The sequence below is a fragment of the Pinus tabuliformis genome, chromosome 9 (genome assembly GCF_031772625.1).
Source record: "Pinus tabuliformis cultivar Carrire ecotype Pingquan chromosome 9, CPIR1, whole genome shotgun sequence".
NCBI lineage: Eukaryota > Viridiplantae > Streptophyta > Pinopsida > Pinales > Pinaceae > Pinus > Pinus tabuliformis.
Genome location: NC_142307.1, coordinates 1905836502 through 1905861390, shown reverse-complemented (window position 1 = coordinate 1905861390; position 24889 = coordinate 1905836502). Strand labels below are relative to the sequence as shown.

At 39.1% G+C, this 24889-nt stretch overlaps 1 protein-coding gene across 5 annotated transcripts in view; it reads left to right on the top strand.

Annotated features, from left to right (window-relative positions):
* The first annotated feature begins 2241 nt into the window (after positions 1–2241).
* LOC149156555 (cellular apoptosis susceptibility protein, putative / importin-alpha re-exporter) overlaps positions 2242–24889 on the top strand; it is a 60409-nt gene continuing 37761 nt past the window's right edge. For 3 of the 5 annotated variants that reach the window (XR_016262280.1, XR_016262279.1, XM_089438288.1), the window contains exon 1: positions 2243–5360. Coding sequence is in view for 3 of the 5 variants with exons in the window: in XM_089438288.1 (XP_089294414.1) it covers positions 2448–5360 (2913 nt within the window). In the remaining 2 variants the exon portion in view is untranslated. Of the gene's footprint in view, positions 5361–12357; positions 12381–24889 lie in introns of those variants that run through there. The other 2 variants (XM_089438290.1, XM_089438289.1) reach the window with 2 other exon arrangements.

The following is a 24889-nucleotide window of genomic DNA, read 5'->3' as shown; positions in this document are numbered from 1 at the left end:
TCCTACCAGATGCCTCTGGGTCTTGAGCCGTTAACCTGTTTCCTTACGTCCAAGGAAGACGAGTTCTTAGCCAAGCAAAAGCAGTTTTAGGGCATACTCACTCCTATTATACAAGAAGTTAAAAATATTGAAGCCTTTTACATGAATTTTTCTTTTCTTTTCTTGAAACTCTAATTTTATAGAATATTTTTTTAATAATTTTTAATTTAAAAATAATAAACTAAATTAAATATATTAATTTCTTAATAAAAATTTAATAAATTATTTTTATATTATTTTTTTATAAAGATAAATTTCCAATTCTTTAATCTAATAGAAAAACTAAACTCTTTCATCTAATAAAATCGCTGAACCCTTTATCAAGTACGTTTACTTCATTATAAAATTACAACCCCTTGTTCATTTAGGTTTACTTCATTATCAAATATCTATGTTTGGGAATTATATCCATCAATTCCTTCAAAATACATTATAAAATATCTATATCCATCCATTCCTTAATAAAAATACTAATACTTGTCTCCCAAGTTTATTTCTTCCCATTCAAAAACGTTTTCTACCTCTTCATGTCATTATCTCATCACCTTAACTCATATAATTATCTTATAAGTTTAATTTCATGTAATTATCTTATAAGTTTAATTAGTAATTTATTTATTTATTTTTGTGTATTTTTTTTATATTTGTGGGAAAATTTATTATAAATTAGTGGTTAAATCAATAGTGAGGACAACTATCTCTAGTTATTATGCGCAAATGCAGGCTAACTCATCACTGTTATTCAAGGAAAACCATACCACCTGGAATAACTTATTGGTGGTTCGTAAGGGGGAAAGCTTTCATTCCTGCCATGTGCCTCTAGGCCTTGGGCCGTTAACCTGTTTCTTTACGTCCAAGGAAGACGAGCTCTTAGCCAAAAATAAATAGTTCTAGAGCATACTCCAAGCCCTAAAACCCTTGTGTGATTTTTTTCACAGGTGGGAAAACCTATCATAACTCAATCACCAGTTGGCCGTTAACCTGTTTCTTTACGTCCAAGGAAGACGAGCTCTTAGCCAAAAATAAATAGTTCTAGAGCATACTCCAAGCCCTAAAACCCTTGTGTGATTTTTTTCACAGATGGGAAAACCTATCATAACTCAATCACTAGTGAGGACAACCATCTTTCGCTGCTAATGGCGAATGCAAGTTGACTCATCACTGTTAATAAAGGAAAACCACGTCACTTGGAATAACCCGCTAGTGGTTTGTAATGGGGCGGGCTTTCATTCGTGCTAAACAAAAACAGTTTTAGAGCATACTCCAAGCCCTAAAACCCTTGTGTGATTTTTTTCACAGGTGGGAAAACCTATCATAACTCAATCAGCAGTGAGGACGACCATCTTTCGCTGCTAACTGCGAATGCAAGTTGACTCATCACCGTTAATAAAGGAAAACCACGCCACTTGGAATAACTCGCTAGTGGTGTGTAATGGGGCAGGTTTTCACTCGTGCCAAACTAAACAATTTTAGAGCATACTCCAAGTCCTAAAACCCTTGTGTGATTTTTTTCACAGGTGAGAAAACCTATGGTAACTCAATCAACAGTGAGGTAATGGGGTAGGCTTTCACTCGTGCCAAACGAAACAATTTTAGAGCATACTCCAAGCCCTAAAACCCTTGTGTGATTTTTTTCATAGGTGAGAAAACCTATGGTAACTCAATCAACAGTGAGGACAACCTAACCGCGAATGCAAGTTGACTCATCACCGTTAATAAAGAAAAACCATGCCACTTGGAATAACCTGCTAGTGGTTTGTAATGGGGCGGGCTTTCACTCGTGCCAAACGCCTTGAGTCTTGGGTCATTAACTTGTTTCCTTACGTCCGAAAAAAACAAGATCTTAGCCAAACAAAAAACAATTTTAAAACATACCCTTGTGTAATATCATAATCTTACATTTTAATTTTGAATAATTTTTAAATTTTTAGTTAGCTTTATTTCCATTTTATAGTATATTAACATTTAAAAATATTTTATAAAAACAATATCATTTTATCATTATAATAACATTTAGTTTTCCGTCATTATGAATCATTGCGCGCCGTCACGCATTTTAAATTACTAACTTTATATATGCCGACCTATCTTATAATTAATATTACACTAAGCAATTATTAATCACCTTTTTGTACAGCCTGCAATTTTTAAAAATTACTAATATTTTTATTTTTTATTTTTTGTTTTTAATCGTGATGGATGGAATCCCTCTTGGATTACCGTTTCACGGATAGCAGCACTCGTGATGGATGGAACCCTTCATTTGAACATACAAATAACACGGGAGCTGAAGAGGGTGGCACGATAAGTTGAGGGCAGCGGCCATTAAAATTACAGTGGCAGAGCGATCATCAATACCAGGTAATACACCATCTAAACCCTTACGTTCCAAGTAGTCCTTTAACGTCATGCAAATGCAATACACAGCAGAAACTGTTCAGTCCCTTTCTCAATGCTTTTTACAAACCCTAGTCCCAAACCCTGAACCCAGAAGGCAAGCAGAAGAGCTTCTGAAGCGGGCGTCTGATCAGCCCGGCTATGGTATCACCATTCTGCAGCTTCTTTCGGAGGCTTCGGTGGATGAACAAGTTAGACAGGCGGCCGCAGTGAACTTCAAAAACCATGTAAGGAACCGGTGGGCGCCATCAGACCCCGATTCCCTTCCCGAAAGCCCTTTAATTCAAGACCCAGAGAAGGAACAGATTAAAACTCTTATAGTTAGGTCAATGCTGACTGCCCATCCGCGTATACAGAGTCAACTTAGCGAAGGATTAGCCATCATAAGCAAGCATGATTTCCCCAAGACCTGGCAAACTCTGCTTCCCGAGCTCGTGACGAATCTTCAGTCGTCAGCCGACTATGCCGTCATCAATGGGATTCTGAATACTGCAAATTCAATCTTCAAGAAGTTTCGTTACCAATATAAAAGCAATGATCTTTACATTGATCTTAAGTATTGCCTGGATGGGTTCGCTGCGCCGTTGCTTGAGGTTTTCCTTCGGACTGGGCAGCTTATTGTGGCCAATATGCAGAATGCGACCGTTCTTAGGCCTCTGTTTGAATGCCAGCGGCTCTGCTGCAGGGTCTTCTATTCTTTGAACTTTCAGGAGCTCCCAGAGTTCTTCGAGAATCATATGAAGGAGTGGATGGGGGAGTTCCGCACATATTTGACCACTCCGTACCCTGTTCTTGAAGATGCCGAACGGGACAAGGAGGGTATCGTAGACCAGCTTAGAGCTGCCATTTGCGAGAATATCAACCTATACATGGAAAAGAACGAGGAGGAATTTCAAGAATATTTGAAGGATTTTGCTTCGGCGGTCTGGAGTTTGTTGATGAATGTTTCCACTGCATCGAGTCGTGATAGGTTGGCTGTCACTGCTATCAAATTTTTGACAACTGTTAGCAAAAGTGTTCATCATACATTATTTAGCAGTGTGGATATTTTGCGACAGATTTGCGAGAGTATTGTGGTGCCCAATGTTATGATCAGGGAGGATGATGAAGAGCTGTTTGAGATGAATCATATAGAATATATTAGAAGAGATATCGAGGGCAGTGATCTGGACACAAGAAGAAGAATTGCTTGTGAATTAGTGAAAGGACTTGCGACTCATTATAAGGAACAGGTGATGGGTATGGTCTCCATGCACATACAGAACATGCAGGCCAAATATGTCACCAATTCGGGAGAGAATTGGAAGGAGAAGGATTGCGCGATATACTTGGTTGTTTCTCTCTCTACCAAACAAACTGCTGGAGTTTCCGTAAGTACAGAATTGATCAATTTTGAACAGTTCATCGTGACCATGATAATGCCAGAGTTACAAAGTGAGGATGTGAATGCACAACCAATGTTGAAGGCAGATGCGTTGAAGTTTCTGACCACTTTCCGCTATCAGATTCCTAAGACCAGTGCTTTGAGTATCATGCCTCATTTGATGAGGTTCCTTTTGTGTGAATCAAATGTCGTTCATTCTTATGCTGCTAATTGTATTGAGAAGATGCTACTTGTTAAAGATGGGCGGCAGCTTCGGTATACTTCTGCAGACATTAATCCCTTCGTTCAGCCCCTAATGACTAATCTTTTTAATGCACTTAAATTGCCGGAATCCCAAGAGAATCCATATGTCATGAAATGTATTATGAGAGTTGTGGGTATTGCAGACCTTACTGGTGACCTCGCAATAGGTTGTCTTACAGGTCTAACATCCATCCTAAATGAGGTCTGTAAGAATCCAAAAAACCCTAGTTTCAATCATTATTTATTTGAGTCAGTTGCTGCCTTAATGAGAAGATCCTGTGAAAGAGATCCGGGATTGATTGCAAGTTTTGAAGCAAATCTGTTTCCTGTCTTACAAACCATTTTGGTTCATGATGTCACCGAATTTGTACCATATGCTCTTCAGTTGTTGGCTCAGCTTATTGAGATAAATCGGCCTCCTCTTCCTACAACCTATATGCAGATTTTTCAGCTTTTTCTCTCTCCCGAGTCTTGGCAAAAGAAGGCCAATGTCCCAGCCCTTGTACGGTTATTGCAGGCCTATTTACAAAAGGCCCCCAAGGAACTGACCCAGGAGGGGCCTCTGAGTCAAGTGTTGGGAATATTTAACAAGCTTGTTTCATTGAAGAGCACAGATCATTTAGGGTTCTTCATACTGAACACAATTATAGAAAATTTAAGCTATGAAGTTTTATCTCCTTATTTATGTCACATATGGAGTGCCCTTTTCATTAGACTCCAAAATCAGCGCACTGTGAAGTTTGTCAAGTCAGTTATAATTTTCATGTCTCTTTTTCTGGTGAAACATGGACCTGGAGCTCTTGCTGACTCTATCAATTCAGTTCAGACAAATATTTTCCCTGCAATTTTGGAACAGTTCTGGGTAACCACACTGAAATCAATCACTGGATTTCTTGAGACGAAGTTGTGTTCAGTTGCATCCACTAGACTTTTATGTGAGTCTCCAACACTCTTGGCAGACACTAGTGCTGCACTCTGGGGAAAAATGCTTGATAGCACCATGAATCTCCTTGCAAGGCCAGAGGAAGATAGGGTAGAGGAGGAGATAGAAATGCCGGATTTGGAGGAAACTATTGGATACACTCCAGCATTTGCCCAACTTTACAATGCTGGAAAGAAAGAGGAGGATCCTGTCAAGGAAATTAAAGATCCGAAGGAATTTTTGGTAACTTCATTGGCAAGATTATCAGCACAGGCCCCAGGGAAGTATCCTTCCATCATTCAACAGTCACTGGAACCAGCCAATCAAGCTGCACTTGCTCAGTTCTGCAGTCGCTATGGATGTACTGTTGTCTAGGTAACACATCTCCTTTTCTGTTTCTGATTTTTTTTAATCTTTCTATTGAGCAATCCTTCTTCCATTGCAAGTACCTGTTATCTAGACATTTTATTTTGTTTTCACATACAATGATGGATTAGCTTTAGTAAATTGCAAAGCAGAGACCAATTTTTGTTTTTTGGTAAATAAATGAAAAATTTATATGGTGGAAACAATACAGCAGAATACATCAGGCAGACCTTGGGAAATGGGCTCTTTTAATTTTGTATCAAGGCCCCAGTTCCCAATTTAATGGTGTGAAAGTGGCCATTGTTGGCTCCAGAAATTACTCACAAAAATAGCGTAATAAGCTAGGGCAATTATTGCACTTAGGGTTTCTCAGGAAACTAGGGTTTCAACAATTTCTTGTATGTCAGAGTTGTTATAGTCTATCCCATACAATTATAATAAACAGAACTGCTCATTCAGTACACAATAAATCATACAGTGCAAGGATGCCGCTTAATCATTCATCAATTCAATAATATTCAACAACCCAGTACAATTCCAAAAAAAAGCAATTCAACAGTGCCTCCACAGTCTAGTACCTCAATAATCTAGTACAATTCTAATTAGTGCCAGTTTAATTCTGAAATTAGCAGAGTTTATGTTACTAGCCTATTTCTGGTCCGAAATACACTACTGTCTTCAGGGCTGAACCCACACTAAGTTCCAGGACCGAACCCTTATCCTGTTGCAGGGCTGCTCGGGCTGCAACTAAATTCCAGAATACAAACTGAGTGGGTGAATGAGCTCTGTGCTGCCTCAGGAATCCACCAATGTCTATCTCAATACCATCGGTGATTTACTTCAGAATCTGCTGCCTGATCCAGATCTTCTAGTCTTAATGATCTCGAACTACCTTGAAGGACCCCTGGTCAAACTCGGATGGGAACAAGATAACTTACTGTCACAATTTCAACCTTAGGAATCTCTGTAGAGTGTGACATCAAACCCAGAATACTTCAATCTACTGCAGATGTATCTCTCCAGCAACAAGATGATTCAGGAAGACTTCGCTCTGTCCAAGGATTATTCTCGGTGAATGATCTGTCCAGCATTCGAGGTGACTTGACCTCTGCGAGACCTGGGTCTGCTACAAGTGGCCTCAGAACAAACCATGATTTGCTCTAACAGTGACGTCTGGCCTCAGAAAGTGTCTCGGCCTGACTCATTTTGTAGTTTCCGCCTCAGGAGGAGAGTGCGATCTGCTTCTGCTTCTGCTTCAGTAATCCTCTGCGGCTTTAGCTTCAGACAATTTGTCTATCTTCACGAGGGAAGTCAGATGCCCTGCCTCAGCCTACAAACAAAAAATTCACCCCTGCTTGCCTAGACAAATAAAAAAGATAAAATAGGTTGAAAACTTCGCTGCTTCCATAGATAGATGCTTCCTGTGCCAGAACAAAAAAGGTAACTAGGTAGGGTGGGATCACCTCAACGAAACTAGTCCAATAGAGAGAATGGGGTATTAAACCCTTAGAGCCTCAGGCTCAACAAAACAGAGACACAACGATCCAATCCATCCCTCAAGTGATTCTCATCCTCTTGTATTTATCGATTTCGTTGAGGGGGTTTTCTCTTTAATTGATTGAGTGAGGTTCACATCAAGCCCCAACTTGGGGCTTTTTGTCCCAGCTGCCCCAAAACTTGTGCAACATTGGGTATTTTGGGGTTTTCTCCTTTATCAAGGACTATAGCTACATGGATTGATAGGCTACTTTGTCCCCACAGTTAATTAATCCGTTGGGGACATTACAGTACCCCCTTTGTAACTTCCTTCCTTTGCCAGATAATTAGCGTGCTGACAGGGATCACTATCATGCCATAGTTGCTGCTTCTACTTGTTTCATCATTAGTGAGGTCTGTGCAAAAGATGCATCTGTAATTCTTTAGAAACAGTTTGTTGGTGGTGAATCCTTCCTAAAGTAGGTGAAGTTTGAACCCTTTGCAATTTTTTTCACGTGCTGTCCATGCTTTGCCGCAGGCCCCATTCAAAGGTGACTTATTTCCAGTTTCTTGTTTGCTGTCTTTTAAGTGTGGCTTGTCATTGAAGATATTCAGCCTTCTGTGGGAAAACAACCCTTCAAACAGCAGTAATTTAGTGGCAGCAATTCCTCTTGTAATCTTGCAACCTTTCGCTTTTGACAAAAACAATTAGGCAGCCTTCATAATGTCTACCTGACTTGGAGGTGGGCTGTAAATTATCTCATTGCCATGGTTCAGATCCTTCTTGTAACTGTGGCCATCCTAAGAAGCACTTGTGCTGCTTGGCACCCCTTTTCACGCCCCTTATAATTAGTGCGACCTGTGCCTCTTTCCTTAAGCTTTTTGGAAGGATCTATTACTACAACTTGCTCTCCTTCGTGGCCCCTTCTTGCACCAGCAGTCTGATTTACACGTGCTGTTGTATAGTTCTTGGGCTGAGGATGAGTATTTTTGATGAGCCTTTCCCTGAGAGTAGATTCGGGTACAAAATATATCTCATCTTTGTAGAAGACAATCTCGTTCTTCACCTTGTACCTATCATCATGAATGAGTCCGTCCAATACTTCGCAAGCAAATTTATTTTTGGAGTATTCTACTAAGAGGTGGGCTCTCCAATCTCTCAAGAAGGTGTCATGTTATGCAGGCTCTTCATACCTGACCTCATTAGATTGTAAACAGTTACTTGTAGTTGTAGCTCTACAAGCTCACATGCAAATGACTTCACCTTGTTTGGGTATGAACTCCATTTGTTGAGTTGTGACAATCTGGGGACCTCCATTGGTCACACCTCTCAGAACTACCTTGCTGCCCTTTGGGTCTCAGAATTCCATTTCCATCATTTGGTAGTTCATCACGATTCTTCCTAGCGAGTACAGACACTGAACTCCTAGCGCCATGTTAATATCTGCTAATTCTATCACATAAAAATCGTTAGTGAGTGTATATTTACAAAGAGCGACACTCAATTGTGGAACTTACCTGGGTGTATGGTATATGACACCCATCAATTTCCCTCACTTCGAAGCCCTCAAATATTTGGATGGGGATGCCTCTCCTTACTGCTATGGCCTAAATCTACCTCAGGCTGAGAAAGGCAGGTCTAGGGTGACATCAAACCATGCTTAACCTGGTAGCTAGCTCTACTAGGTCGGGAGAGGGTTCTCTCCTTGTCAATCTCAAGAAAATATGACCAATAAAGCTTGAGATGATTGATATAAAGACTAATTATAAGCTAGGTATGTGCTCAGAGGAGTTTGATTGAATTTAATGTTGGTTTGTTGGCTCGAATGTGAAAGGCAGATTTGGGTCCGGGGAATGGACTCAGTCTTGCAGAGGTTTCTATGGGGCGAGGTAGGCAAATGGTTTAATACTTCGAATTGAGTGAAATGGAGAGTCTTAAGACTGGTGAGGAGTTGGAGAGGGCATGAAAGTATCAGGAATTCTTGTCAAACTGATGAAAACATATAAAACTAAACAAACTCTAGGTAGAGCACTGCAACATCAATGATTTCTACCTTTATCCTTGATTCATTTAGTTAAGCTGAACAGAGAGAGATGATGGCACACATAAACACATGTAAACTTGAATCACAAAAGGAAAAACAATACTAAATCACCTTGCCACAAGAATCCCACAAAATGCTGCAAACTCTGGTCTATTCCTTGCCAAACTGCAGAGATGAATGTACAATAATGCTCAAAGCATTCACAAGAGTCCAACCTTTACAAATGACTGAAAAAGTACTAGATATAGGCAACAAACAACTCATGCTAGGCTTTAGGAGTCGAATTCATGAGTTTAAGAGCTGTTTTAACAAGATCTAAACTAAGAACTGAAAAGTAGGCAGTGGAACAACTTGCCTCTAAAACCTAGGAAACTGATTCATTTAGTTCAAAACCCACCTATACATGATGTATCTACCTCCATGAGTGAATTTTCAACATTTTTACATCAAAGTTCATCAAGTTACATCAATTTACATTATGAGTTTGACCATGAGAGAGAAAAAAGTCAAACTGAGAAAAAATTAGGCGAAAAACAAAGTTTTTTGGCAAAAATGGCAATTTTCCATCTTGTGCGCCGTGCCACTTTTCCTGTGCGTAGCACTTTTTTCCAGCTGATTTTGGAAGCCTTCCCCTTCACCAAATTTGCTCCAAGTGGGCTTTGTTGGAAAGGTCTTTTTGTCTACTTTCCAGAACAAGTAGAATTTCTGAATTTGGTGTCCATTTGCCCCTCCAAAAATCAGTTCTCCCAACACTGCTTCTTGTGTGGCCAAAAAGGGGCAGAGAGGGCATTTTTGAGGTGTTTTTGACCCTTTTGGAAGCTCAAAACTTGACAAAACTTTCTAGTAATTTCTGGGTATGCATGATTTTTCACAAGGAATAAAAAAATGTAGAGTTTTTCTCCAGAAGAGGTCCCTAGCAAAAGCGAGCGCCGGGTGGCGCTACGCACCAGGCAGAAAAACCTGTTTTTTCCTTCAAAATTTCAAAATTATCAAAAAGTGTGCCAAATTTCTTGAAATTTGGGATGAGTGACCTGCATCAAGTACTATGTTGGGCCAAGGAAGCTTCAGCCAAGATTTTGAGCTTATCTTGCTCTTTCTTGCTCCTCAAAGTTTTCCTTAATTTGGTTTTTAGGCTCCTTATCCTTGCTTTGCAAATCTTGTTTCTTGCCAAATAATGAAAAGCCATGTGCCTCAACATCTTTTTCTCCTTATTTGCTTTCTCAAGCAGCTTCTCCAAGTGCATATTTGCCCTCTCAAGCCAAGATTCCCGGTCAGCATCAACCTCTTGCTCAAGCGGTGTTAACTTGACTTTCCTCCTCTTTGCTGCTTGCCTATTCTCCCTTATGTTTTGCAGCGCCATGATTGTCTGTTGGTCCTCCAATTGCTTGTTCCTTTGCTCAAGGTAGTTTATGATCCACTTAGCTCTTTCAAGGTTAAGAGATAAGTTATGAATGTCGACTTCTTGTTCCTTGATAATCTCCTTGAGTTTTGAGCTTTGGGAGCCCAAATCAGTGTTCTCATCCTAAATCAAAATGAAATCTTTCTCCTGACCTTTAGAAGGCCCTTCATCATGCAATGGTTGTTTCCCTTTATCCTGCTTTGCTGAAGAAGAAGGCAAAGCCCCTTTCACCCTGGGTGAAGATAACATTTGCCTATGATCTGATGAAGGAAACGAGACCCCTTCTACCCTAAGTGGAGATAGTACTCGTTTCGTTGCTGCAAATAATCTCCTTGTGCCTTTTTGGTAAGTGACAAATACAGGCACACTGGTAGTTTGAGTCTCATGCACTTCTTGCTGATTTGAAGGCCCTTCAGCCTCTTGAAATACTGATGGGGTCGCTTGAGGGTTTTTGAAATCCTCATGTGAAATGAAATCATCCCATGAAACATTCAACAAGCTCAGTTGATGCAAAACCACAATCTTGATCAATGCGAAGTGATAAATGCTGTTGTACTGTTGATGAGGAGGTTTTCTTTGCACTAATGTGGTCATTTTCTCAATATTTCTGCATATGAAATAGGGGAGGTTCATCATCCCCATTGTAGTGAAATGCATCAATAATTTGACATGATAGGTGTATAAGCGAGAAAATCTCCCTTCACAGCTGAAGTATTTGATAATGAGCTTCATGAGTGGAGCATATGTGTCCTGTAGGTATCTGAAAGGAAAGACCCTACTGATTTGTTTCTGATAGCTAGCCTTGATATAAGGCTCATAATGCTCTTTGTCCACAAACTGTCCTTTGTTCCACTGTTCACCCACATTCGGAATACCTGTTGCTTCAGCTATAGTTTCAGGTGTCAAAGTGAAGGTAACACTTGCTAAATTGACCTGGCCATTGTGAAGATGGAGAACAAATAGTCTAGCAAGCTCATGGTGGTATTTCACTCTTTCCACCATCTCACAAAACTGGTAGCAAGACTGATGTTTGAAACATGCTACTGCAAGAGGACAAGCCAATAGCTTTGTGAGTGTAGTGGGCTCCTCTCGGATGTGTTTTCCTCCCTTGTGTGGTTTTCTTGGTGCATGAATTTCTTGGGAGGAATCACTTACAGTTTCCTCATCCCTTTCATAAGCTGAATCTGTTTCCATATTTGCCACTGTTTGATGTTCAATGATGAGTATGAAGAGATTTTATATCAAGAATAGGTGTTTGCTGTTTGATGAATGGGATTGATGAGTGGGACTGTGAATGAGGGATTTTGTGCTGACTGTAGGGTTATAAGGGAGTGATAGGGTTTAGAAATGCAGATTAGGGTTTTGGGGAATAATGGGAATTTGTGTTAGGGTTTTAGGGTTTTGGGGATAAGGGGGTAGGATGAGTGTGAATGGGAGAGGGAAAGGGAAATGAAATGAGGGAAGTGTAGTGGAGGGAAATGTGAAAATGATTGCAGAGGATTAACAACAAGAATGACGACTTTGCAAACCCTAGACAATTTTTGTAGTGCAACTATGCAGTAAACTAGGGTTTGAATTTTCACCTATTGAAACGCCATGAAAGATGATCAAATCTCTTGCAAAGGCATTTAGGAAGCCTTACTTACTTGGAGGAATGAAGATTGCAAGATTTTGAGACTTGGCAAGATCGTTTGGGCGAAATTATGCTTTGGAGGACTGGTGCGCCGTGCCGCGCCAGTTCAGCGGCTAGTGTAAATTCTGCGCTCTGTGCGCTGCGCCACTCAGGTGCGCCGCGCCTCTACCCAAGTGCGCCGCGCCTGGAAGCTTTACACAGTTTTGCTGCGATTTTTCTCTTCTTCAGCTCAAATCGCGATTTTGCCTTGTTCTTTCTTTCTTTAGCTCACAAATGATGTCTTCAACATGAAAAACACTTTATATACCCATTGACTTTAATTTTTCATTTACAAAAAACCCATTTCCTAATGTTTGCTTTTCACTTTGTTTTTTCAAAAACTCTGTTTTGCAGTTTGACTTTCTTTTTGACTTTTGATGGACTAATGCTTTGAATTTCTTGTCTCTTTTGCAGGAGCTGGAGTGCAGGGGTTTAGCAAGGTGACCAGGGCTGCATTTCGGACTTATTACATATAGGAAAATTAAAATTACATGAAATTTTATACAAAAAACATAAAAATCAATCACTGAGCATGTGATTATTGAAAATTTTGATTCTGAGACTTTATTTGACCTCCTCATGTGCCTGTTGACTATTATTGAGCTTTTACAAGACTTTGATGACAAACCCTAGACCTAATGAGACCTTAAAACCCTAAAAATGACATTTGCAAATGTAATGGCAGAAAATCACTGTAAATGACCTGAATTAGTGAAAATAGGACAACATGTAAAGATCATGAGGGGAAAATTGATACTATGCCACTACCATCAGATGATCCATGATCCTAATGGGATGCAGCTGATCGGATGAGACACCTAAAATGCAATGCAACAAGAGAATTTTGATCACTGATGGAGGGATGAAGACATCGACACTAACACTTACCACTATGGTTGCATCGATAAAGTTGTATGTTGCTCCAACATCCATCAATGCTACGATGGTGATTCTTCATAGATGTTAAACTCCTTGCTTGGTTGTTACGTTGTACTTTCGCTATTGGGGAGTACTTCAATGTAGTGAACTGTATCCTTTCCCAAACATCAGTGACTTGGTTCCCATGGCTCTTTGCTGTTGAGAAGAATGGTACCAAGTAACTCGCACAATTTGTCCCATCGGTCTTCACTTGGAGTGATGAATTTGACTAGTTTCCTGTAAGTTCATCTACCTCATATTACTTTTGAAATGTAGGCTTGATAATGAACAAGTGCTTTATCTCATGTTTGATAAACAGATCAAAATTCAAAGCTTGCATGAAGGCTTTTCTTGTGATGTTTCCTTTGATGGTAGAAAACTTTGACTTATACCTTGCTATGGTACATAATTTCCGGTGATAATCTTCTAAACTGATAAGCTTTTCTCCAATCCCTATCAAACCTAGCAGTCCCTTTTGGTTTAGCAAATTAAATTTTCTGTGGAACTTTTGAATGCTAGACTCCATATTGTGACACTTGTTCTCCAATTGTTGCATAAGGTTCCTTTTTGTAAGGATCCTCCTCACCTCCAAAATTCTCTCTCCTATTTGCAATTTCAAACTTTTCTAATTCTTCTTTAGTCTTCGAATCCAAAATTCTGATCTAAGTAGTGGCTTCACCTGACTTCTGCCCTAAATCTGCTTTTACCTCTTCGATTACCTCTTTAGACATCTGTATTAACTCCTCTTGTTAAAAAATAATATGAATTGAGGGCCATATTTCAGTCATGGCCTCATTTATTTCTATCCATATACTCTCTTTTGCCTGTGCCAATGTCTGTGCCATTGCAGACTCACTTTGCAATTGTTCAATCTTCTGTGTTAATTTATGAGTTTTCTGCAGTTCAACTAAGTATACATTGTCAACCTTTAGTTTCTGCTCCTGAAGGTTCTTTAGTTGAGTTTTCAGCTTCTCAATTTCTTGTCCTCTGATTGATAGGTCATCCATTGCCTTGATAAGTTCCTCTGAAGAATTTGTAGATTGCCCCTCAGTGATGGTTGCTGAAGTGGATGCCCCTGTTGCTGATGTAGATGCAATGGGAACTACTGTCAGTGGAATGGTTGCCAACTGTGTGGATTGTTCTCTTTCCTTTAACAATTTCTCCATTTCAACCTCCATTGCTTTGATCTGTCCACTTTGTTCAATAATGATTCTGAACATATCTTCTTTTTCCTTCTCTAATTCTCTGACTTCCTTAGTCTGTGGGTCTTTTGTGGAGGGAAGCTTGAGCTGCTTCTTGAGTGCTGCAATGTCAGCATTTTTCCTTCTGATAATCTCTTCTGCTACTTTCACATTGCTGGGATCATATCCTAGTTTGATTACAAGGTCTTCCAATGATTTGATTTTTGTATCTTTGGCTATAGAAGAGACTTTCTCTAATTTAAGCTCGAGACTGGATGTTATTTACAAAGGGTTGCAACCTAGAAGCTTTCATTGTTGAAGTCGTCAAAGTGGAGTACTTCTCCCCTGTTTGCTTGTGCAGGTCTATTTGATCAATTGGATGAATTTGATCAGTATTGAAGGAAACATTGATTTTTTATAATCTTGATGAGTCCTTGGGAAAGGGACCTCATCATGTAGGAAGGCTATCTGCATTTTCCCTTTCTTTGTGTCAAAGGCAAAGAGTAGCCTATGCTGTGAAGAGGCTATCTGCTTCCAAAACTGTGTATATGTTGTAGCTTTTAGCTGTTCATTTTTCTTCTTGATCTCTTTGTACTTAGCAAATATTTTTGGTTCAGCTTGGTCATGAACCAATTCCCTTGACTGAGAGGTGTCTAATGGCTCTTGGGATGCCGAAGAGGATGGAGACCTTGCAAAAATATCTTTAGTCCCCCCTGAAGCATGAGGGCGTGTCAAAATAATAGTGGATTGTGTATTTTATTCTTGAAAAACTTGATTTGTTGGATTGGTGCTTCGCCTTTTCTTATAGATCTGAAATTCTTTCTCTGGAATTTCTGTGACTGTGGGGTAAACATCTTCCCTTGGCCACTTATCCTTCTTCTCCTGTGGTGTAGGAGTCTGCGCTGTTGTAGTTGATACTCCTCACCCGCCGTTGATCCGGGTGGGTGAGATCTCTGTCGTTCATGGCTGCACATCCTTTATTACAAGCGACAAACATGTCGCATCAAACTAAACTTTATTAATATTGCAAATCACATTTTATACATTGCGATAATCCTATTATATTTATTTCATTTTAATCTAATTTAACCACGTTTAAATAATGTGTTTAATTAATCAAACCTTAACTAACCTAATTAAACCAAATTTGACCACAACTGTACTTGTGTGGTCAAACAATTTTTATTCTTACTAATCTAATTTAATTCAACAAGTTTAATCATGCTTAAACATTGTGATTAAATTAATTAATCCTACTGTTGACACCTAATCCGAAACGGATGAGGTGAAGCCGGATAGTCATCTAGAAGATGAACTGATCCGTTTTGTATTTGTATAAATAAAGTGCTAGGTAATGAATAAAAAATCAATCAGAGTTTTCTCTCGTTCAAATGAGGAGTTACCCTGGCCTGACATGGTATCAGAGCACAGGTCCCAAATTAGTTGTAACTCCTGGTCTGTTCTGTCCTGAACGCCTCTGAGACTGACACTGCCCTCTCATGAGACTGCGCCCTCTGTTCTGACATGAAGACTGCGCCCTCTGTCCGTGGAACTGTACGTTGATGCGTTTCTGCTCAAACCTACCTCATTCCATTCAAACAAAATGGTATGCGTTTCCAGGTAATCGCTGGTGTCTGCATTTGATATGACTGTGTAATTTCGCTGCGTCATTGCTCTTCTGAAGACTGAGACTGCGTTTTTAAAGAGCTGTGGGTATATACTTTGACTGAGTCTGCGTTTGTTATGACTGTAAAGAACTGTGGTATTGGCTTGGTTTGAAGACTATCGTTTTTTATAAAGAACTGCGTTTGAAGGTTATAAAGAACTGCGTTTGAAGACTGTAAAGAACTGTGGTATTGGCTGCGTTTGGTTGTAAGTTGCTCCATGGTATTGGCTGCTCCATTTGTTTGTAACTAGCGTTGAGATAGCAGCGGAACAGTTTATGAAGACTGCGTTTTTATTACTGCGACTGCATTGATGTATTATAGAATACGTTGTATTGATGTATGGAAGCGTTGATACATTTCTTTTCACCATGATTTCATTTCAATACGATGATTGATATGGTCTGTTATTGATCCTCCTAAGACTGTCTTAAATTGTGACTGCGTTTTTTATTAAGAACAGTGGTATATGCGCATTAACGCAGTAAGAACAGTGGTATCTTGGTAAGAACAGAGGTATCGTTTTCTATTATAAAGAACTGCGTTCATTAATCCAGCGTCCAGCAATCCAGTGGTATGTTTTGAGGCTTGTTTGAATAACAGTTTTTTGTGCTAGCCGTCATCCAGCAGCGCCTACCATGGCGTGAAGCCCCTCCAGAAATCGATATGGGCAGCGGCTACCATGGCGTGAAGCCCCTCCAGGATACCACAGCGTTTTCATGTGATATATATATGATATATATGTGAGCAGTTATATGTATTTGAGCGCCCTTTGTTTTTGAACAGTGATATATGTGAGCAGTGAGATATATTTAAGCGCCCTTTGTTTTTTGAACAGTGATATATGTGAGCAGTGAGATATATTTAAGCGCCCTTTGATTTTTGAACAGTGATATATGTGAGCAGTATTTGAGCGCCCTTTGTTTTTTTGAACAGTGATATATGTGAGCAGTGAGATATATTTAAGCGCCCTTTGATTTTTGAACAATGATATATATGTGAGCAGTGATATATATATACTGTTGGAATGTTAGAAGAAAAATAAAATGCATAAGGCTATCATATAAGGATTTTTTTTCTCTCTCAACAGAAGTGTTTTTGGCAGAGATTTTTTTTACAGAATGCATTCAATCATTTCTATGGTCGGAATAGTTCTCACTGGCAAGGAGAACTATTCTGAATGGTCCCGGATGGTAAAACACACCCTTATCTACAATGAACTGTGGAAAGGAGTGTGTGTCGGAGAAGAAGACAGAGACCCTGTGCAGCCCACATCAGACAAAGAACTCGCCATTTGGGAAAACAAGAACAGCAAGGCCTTTGCATTGATCGCAGCATCTGTAAATGAGGAAGTAAGTCGTCATATTTCATCCTATTCCACTGCCTTTGAAGCTTTACAAAAGCTGAAAGAACTCTATGATACACATTCTGCACTTGAAGTTGTTCAGCTCATGATTAAACTCTTCACCCTTGAACTGAAAAATAATGATCCTCTTACTCTTGCTTCTGAAATAAAGTCTATAGTGCATGATATTAAATCCACTAAGGTTGAGCTGGATATCTCTCTTATTGCCTTTCTCAAAGCACTCTATCCTACCTACTCTAATTATCTTGAGTCTTTACAAGCAAATGGAAATCTTAAAGATATAACCTTTGACACTCTTGTGAAAAAGTTTGCTGAAAGAGAGAAAGCCTTTGGAAAGAAAACAGTCCCTGAATCTTCTGAAGAGACTGTTTGCCTTGCTCATAAAGAAAAACATCCTGCTCAAGATTCTACAAGAGGAAGAGGTGGACGAAGAGGAAGAGGAAAATACTTCAGAGGCAGGGGGGGCAGACATCCTCAAGCAGAAAAGGCAGATCTGCATTGCATTCGCTGCAAACGAAATGGATCACATGATGCTTCTACATGCAAGTTGCCATGGGACAAAGTTGAGCAGAGAAGAAATCAGCAGAAAGGTAAAACTGATGACACAGACAAAGGTAAAGCACCTGAATCCGCTCACTATATTGAGGCACAATGTAACATTGGAGTAAATGAAGATCTATTTAATGCTTCACTTACTTCTTCGAAAAATGACTGGTTGCTTGATTCAGGAGCAACCTGTCATATGACTCATAGGAAAGATTTCTTTGAAGATTTCACTGACAATGTTGATGGAGCAGTATACTTTGCAGATCAGTCAAAAATCAAGCCATCAGGGCTTGGCACAATCAGGCTTAAACTGCCTGGTCTTCCAGACTTTCTTCTGGATCATGTTCTATATCTCCCACAGCTGAAGAGAAACTTGCTGTCCCTGGTCCACATCCGCCAGCAAGGTCACTCCATTCACATGTTTGATGGCAAGCTTGAGGTAAGAAAGGCATCTGACCACTCACTTGTCATGAGGGGTATAGAAGAAGAAAGACTCCTTAAACTGCAAGGAACCTCTGCTCATGCACAACATTTCTCATATATTTCTCATCATGAAGAAGGTGCACTTCCATCAAGTTTATTATGGCATGCTAGATTTGGACATTTAAACTATGATAGTCTCCGCTTGTTGAAGAAAAATGGTGTTGCTGGTTTGCCTACAATTCCTAGAAAACATAAACAATGTGATGCTTGCATTCTAGGAAAGCATAGCAAACAGTCTTTTCATGATTCACATTCAAGAGCACATAGGAAGCTTGAACTTATTCATTCAGATTTATGTGGTCCAATGCCTGTTCCTTCTGCAAATGGAAATAAATATATCATGACATTTATTGATGATTACACCAGAATGTGTTGGGTTTACTTATTGAAGAACAAATCTGATGCTTTTCAAACATTCAAGAATTTTCATAAGTGGATTGAAAATGATGCACAATCTCATATTGGGTCTATTCGCACTGATAATGGAAAAGAATATACATCAAATGAATTTGAACACTATCTTCGCCAACATGGGATTAAACATCAAACAATTGTGCCTTATAATCCTCAACAGAATGGTGTAGCTGAAAGAATGAACAGAACAATTTTGAATATGGTACGATCCATGCTTTTCTTCAAAAATGTAAAGACAATGTTTTGGGCTGATGCTGTTCTATGTGCTGCATATATAAAGAATAGATGTCCATCTAGTACTATAAGAAACAAGACTCCTTATGAATTGTGGTATGGACATGTTCCTTCGGTAAAACATCTCAGGATATTTGGTTCCACCTGTTATGCTTTAATACCAAAGGTACATAGAAACAAACTTGGTGCTAGAAGTCGTAAGTGTATCTTCCTGGGGTATTCAAACACATCTAAAGCATACCGCCTTTATGATGAAGTAAATAAAAAGTTTGTTTTATCTAGAGATGTCATTTTTCTTGAATCATCCAAATCTGACAGTGTTGTTGAGCGGCAACTTGATCGCTTGGATAGATTCACAAAACCGAAATCATTTCAAGAGTTTGATAATCAGATTCCACATCTTGAAGGGGGGATTCCTATACTAGATCAACATGTGGAATCTTCTTCTGAAGAACAATCTCCCCTGCATGACACTCCAACAACGGATGATGCTTTAAGTGATGTAATTGATAGAATTGGGAGACTCAATCTTGATTCAGACCCAACTCAATCAACAAAACAGCTTGGACCATCTCAGAAAGGTCCCCGAAAATGGCTGACAAAGACACTTGAAAGTGTTCATCCTGATGAAATTGGAAAAACAGGAAACAGAAATTCAAACCGACAAGATGGAGGTGATGTAGATAATTCTAATTCACCTGTTGATATGGATGTTACTTATGATTGTGAATTGAACTTGTCTACAGATTTTGAACCAACTTCCTTCAAAAAAGCTGCTTCTCATGATGAATGGAAAGAAGCGATGCAGAAGGAGTATGATGCCCTCATAAAGAATGGCACTTGGAAGCTGGTTAATCCTCCATTTGGAACCAAACCAATTGGCTGCAAGTGGGTCTACAAGAACAAGTACAAAGCTGATGGCTCACTTGACAAGCACAAAGCTAGGCTTGTGGCAAAAGGTTTTGCACAGAAGGAAGGGGTTGATTATGAGGAAACTTTTGCTCCCACAGCAAAATGGGCCACCATCCGGACACTCTTTGCACTAGCTGCTCAGAACGGTTGGAAAGTCCATCAAATGGATGTAAAAACTGCATTCTTGAATGGAGATCTAAAAGAGAATGTTTTTATGTCCCAGCCTGAAGGATTTGCTGTGAAAGGACATGAACACAAAGTATGCAAACTTGTGAAGTCCTTGTATGGCCTCAAACAAGCACCACGAGCCTAGTATGAAAAACTAACTGAGCATCTTCTGAAACTCAACTTCAATCATTTTGATCTTGATGATGCAACTTTATTTGTCAAGAAAGTTGGCAAAACAGTTGTATATCTTGTGGTATATGTAGATGATCTTTTAATGACAGGGAACAATGAAAGCTATATTGCATCCATAAAGAAAGAATTAGGAAATTTTTTTGAAATCACTGATTTGGGCTATGTTCATTACTATCTTGGCATTGAAGTAACCCAACATCCAAAGTCCATATTTCTTTCTCAAAAGAAATACATTGGAGATTTGTTATACAGATTTGGCATGACAGAGTGCAATCCCCTTTCTACTCTAATGGAACAAAACTTGAAGCTCACATCTACTGAAGGAAAGGAATTTGAGGATGCAACAAAGTATAGACAGCTTGTAGGAAGTCTCATCTACCTCACTACTACCAGACCAGACATTTCATTTGCTGTTGGAATCCTCTCCAGGTTTATGCAAAGGCCTTGTGAGGGACATTGGTCTGCTGCAAAAAGAGTTCTAAGGTACTTGAAGGGAACTCAAGACCTTGGAATCAAGTATACACAGGTGGACGACTTCAACTTGATTGGATACTCTGATTCAGACTTCGATGGAGACAAAGAAACTGGGGTATCTACTTCAGGATATGCTATGAGTCTTGGATCGGGAGCTGTCTCCTGGAGATCACGCAAACAATCAGTACCAGCAGATTCCACAACAGAAGCAGAATATGTGGCAGCAGCTGAAGCAACGAAATAAATTGTGTGGCTCAGGAAAATTCTTGAAGATTTGCAGGTAAAACAAATACAATCAACTCCACTCATGATTGATAACACATCTGCAATAAAATTGGCCAAGAACCCAAAGTTCCATGATCGTACTAAGCACATCAATACTAAATATCATCTGATCCGACATCATGTTGAGGCCAAAACAATCCATCTCCGTCATTGTTCCACAAACGAGCAAATTGCAGACATCTTCACCAAAGCGCTTGGAAGAGAAAAGCTTGAAAGATTGAGAATGATGCTTGGACTCACCAACATCCCTTCAGATTAAGGGGGGGAATGTTGACACCTAATCCGAAACGGATGAGGTGAAGCCAGACAGTCATCTAGAAGATGAACTGATCCGTTTTGTATTTGTATAAATAAAGTGCTAGGTAATGAATAAAAAATCAATCAGAGTTTTCTCTCGTTCAAATGAGGAGTTACCCTGGCCTGACACCTACTTATCGAACTCTAATTTGACATTTTAACTGGATGCAGATTATTCAAACTTTTTAAAGGCATTTCTCATGCATATTTATGTTATTTTATTTTTGAAATGTAGTGGCATTTAGATTTGTTCACTTATTTTGGGGTATTTTAGTTTGCTCTTTTTTTGTTTTTTGTTTTCATTTCTTTTGTTTTTCACATATATATTTTCTCTTTCTTTTTCTTATATTTTTTCTTTGGAAATCATTTGCAGAATGAAACATTATTTACAACAATCACAATCATAAAAAGTCACAGATAATCAACTTATGATTCTATAGATTATAGGGTGTTCTATTTTTTCTTTGGAAATCATTTGCAGAATGAAACATTATTTACAACAATCACAATCACAAAAATTCACAGCTAATCAACTTATGATCCTATAGATTATAGGACCCTAACACCCATCAAGACGAGCATACCAAGCTCTAGGAGCCTATTTGAGACCATATAATGCCTTCTTTCACATGTAAACATAATCTTTCTTTTCAGTAAGCAGAAATCCCTGTGGTTGTTCTATGTATACCTCTTCTTTGAATTCTCCATTCAGAACGATTGATTTTACGTCCATCTAATACACTTTGATCTTCCTTGAACATGCATAGGCCAAGAACATTCAGATAGCTTCCATTCTAGCTACGAGAGTAAATGTTTCTTCGAAATCTATACCTTCAACCTGTGCATACCCCTTGTAGACCAATCTTGCCTTGTTCCTGGTAACCTGTCCATCCTCATTCAACTTGTTTCTAAAAACCCACTTTGTGCCAATGACATTCTTGTCCTTTGGTCGTGGAACCAGTTCCCAAGTATCATTCTTTTCAATTTGATCCAATTCTTCGTTCATAGCTGCTACCCAATGTTCATCGTGACTAGCCTCTTCAAAGCTGTTAGGCTCAAATGTGGCCAAGAAAGAAAGATGGGCTTGTTCAGGCATGCATAGCTGTCGGTTTCTTCTGGTACCTTTGCATTTATTGATGTCCTTGATGATCTGATTTGAAGGATGGTTCTTTTGATACCATTTTTTGGGAGTCTTCGAAGGTGCTTGTTGTTCATTTCATGTCTCTTCCTGGTTGGCATTTCTTTCCTCATTTGTTTGCACCTGCTCCAGGGCTTCCTGTTTGACCTTTTCTAGTTTTGCGTTTTGCGTCTCTGGTTCACTTGAATATTAGCATCCTTTTTCAAATTTTGGTCCACGAGCTTCATCAAACATTACATTGAGGTTTTCAACTCGATTGAGTCTCTAATTATAACATCTGTATGCTTTTCTTTTGTGCAAGTAATCAACAAAGATGCCTTCATCTACCCATGAGTCAAATTTGACTGTCTTTTGGTCTTCCTTTTTAATGTAGCATTTACTTCCAAAAACTCGAAGGTGTTTGCATTTGCTGGTCTTCCCTTCACAATGCATTGTTTTGCCCAATAAATAGAGTAACTCCATTCTTGGTGCACTCCATGATCTCCCTTCAACGATTAGACTGATTGTATATAGACTGAATCTGATACCAATTGTTGGAAATACTGAGAGGGGGGTGAATCAATATTTCTTAGCAATTAGTAACTTATTAATCTTTTTTAGAGCATTAATTAATCTTCGGCGTCAATTCAAAAACATAATTGAGCAGTAGACAATAGGCACAAGATTCCAGGACAAAAAACCACTAGACGCTTTTCTAATAATTTTGTGAGTACATCAAATGCTTCAACTCCTACTGAAAAGGGAAGCCCCGACTCCCTAGTACTCTAGAAAAGCATTCAATTTTCCAACTCCAGTTGGAAGGACGCTCCAACGCTCTAGAAAGCTCCAATTTGCCCGTAGCACCACCTTACCACCTTGAAGTGTTTTCAGGCTCTAACCTGAAGGTGACTTCTGTTGAAATATAACTAGTGTCGGTTTGCATAATTGTATATGAGTCATGAGTTAATGTAATCATTGTTGTATTTGTCAAAAGAAAAAGAAAAGGAAAATGTATTTTTATAAAAGAAGATTATTATTTGTTAATGGGTTTCTTGCCAATTGTAGGTCTAGCACCCATTGTGTGCTTAGGATTGATTTTGTCAAGTCAAAGGTCAAAGTCATAATGTAAAGTCCCTTGGAGGGCTCTTGTATCAAGAAAAAAAATATTTTTTTGTGTGTAAAAGATGAGTCTAGAAGCCACCAAAAGGACATGTTGGTCAACTTACAAGTCGACCTAGTAGAAGCCTAATGTACCCATCAAGAAGCCCCTATAAAAGAGAAGCTCGAGCTCATTAGAAGGACATACAATCACAATAAAGTTTCTGATCTGATCTGAACCAAGAAAGAGGTGCGAGATAGTCAGGAAGGCAACGAAGAGAAGGAAGGACGTTGAATTTTGTTTTGGCATCTCTACACGATCACACATGTGAGTTTGTTGGAGGAAGCTAGGGTTTCCTTAGTTTTGAAATTGCAGAAGAATTCGTTGGGGTTTGGCTGGTTGGTCTTTTTGTGGTTGATCTTGGGTCGAGGTCTTGGAAATCTTCGTTGAATTGATTCTATAAGGAAGAGTTTCTGGGTTTTCCCCTTGTGGGGTTTTGCCCTGGTTTAGAGCCTATTTCTGGTGTTTTCTCGTTTGCATTGTGATCCTCTTATTGGCAATTGTCTTGATGATGATCAGAACAACATAATAACAATGACGCACTAATCTAATATCACAAGAAAGTGTCAAGGATAAGGAGAAATCAAATTTATAAAAGTTCTAATTTATTCTGCCCTAGATTTCTCAACATGGTATCAGAGCCATGGTTCATAAAGGAGGTTTGAAGATCACTCATTCTGTTGAAAACTTTGAGGAAACCCTACCTGTAAAATTTGTATGCTATGGCTTTGTGATGAATGTGGTCGCTCACTACATCTCTGTAGTTCTCGCCCTCTGTAATTGGTTTGCAATAGATCATTCTCAGAAGTTTTCTGTGGCATATGATGATATAAACCTGCTTTAAGATCACATCATTATGATAGTCTGGACCGTATTATACTCTGGAGTGAATGACACGTTTGATATTATCTCATGTTAAAATGGCTGATTATGATTCATTGGATCATATCTTGTAGTGGTGGTTCCATAACCTACGTAACTCGGTAACAAGAAACAATAGGCTGATGCATATTCTGGAGATTATACAAGGCACCGCTGTTAACATCATTACACAATAGAATTATAAAAGTTCAGAATCACAATTGGAATTACTATGACGACTTCATAAAACAATAGCAATGTAATGTTGTAGTGGTATCACACAACGTGATGGCTCGATGGGACAATCAACATAATTTATTTAATGTTATCAATGATCGTTTTGATATGTAACTTCCCCATGGCTTCGTTCACTTGGGATCTGTGGCGCGAACAAACTTACCGATGATTCATTGTGTTAATGATTCACATCACATAGTGTATTCTCATGGGTCACTTACATCACACATTTGTTGTATTCTTGACTCAACAGTGACAGTTGCATCGCTCTATCAATCTAAAGATCACTTTTTTGAAGAATGGACAAAGTGGTTTGTATAAAACCCATCTATGGTTCGATTTATCTACGAATGATTTCGTTGAAGCTTTGTGGCTCGACCTCTACAAGAGTTTTTGATTCTTTCACAATACTCTGAACGACTCTCCAAGAGTTCGCTT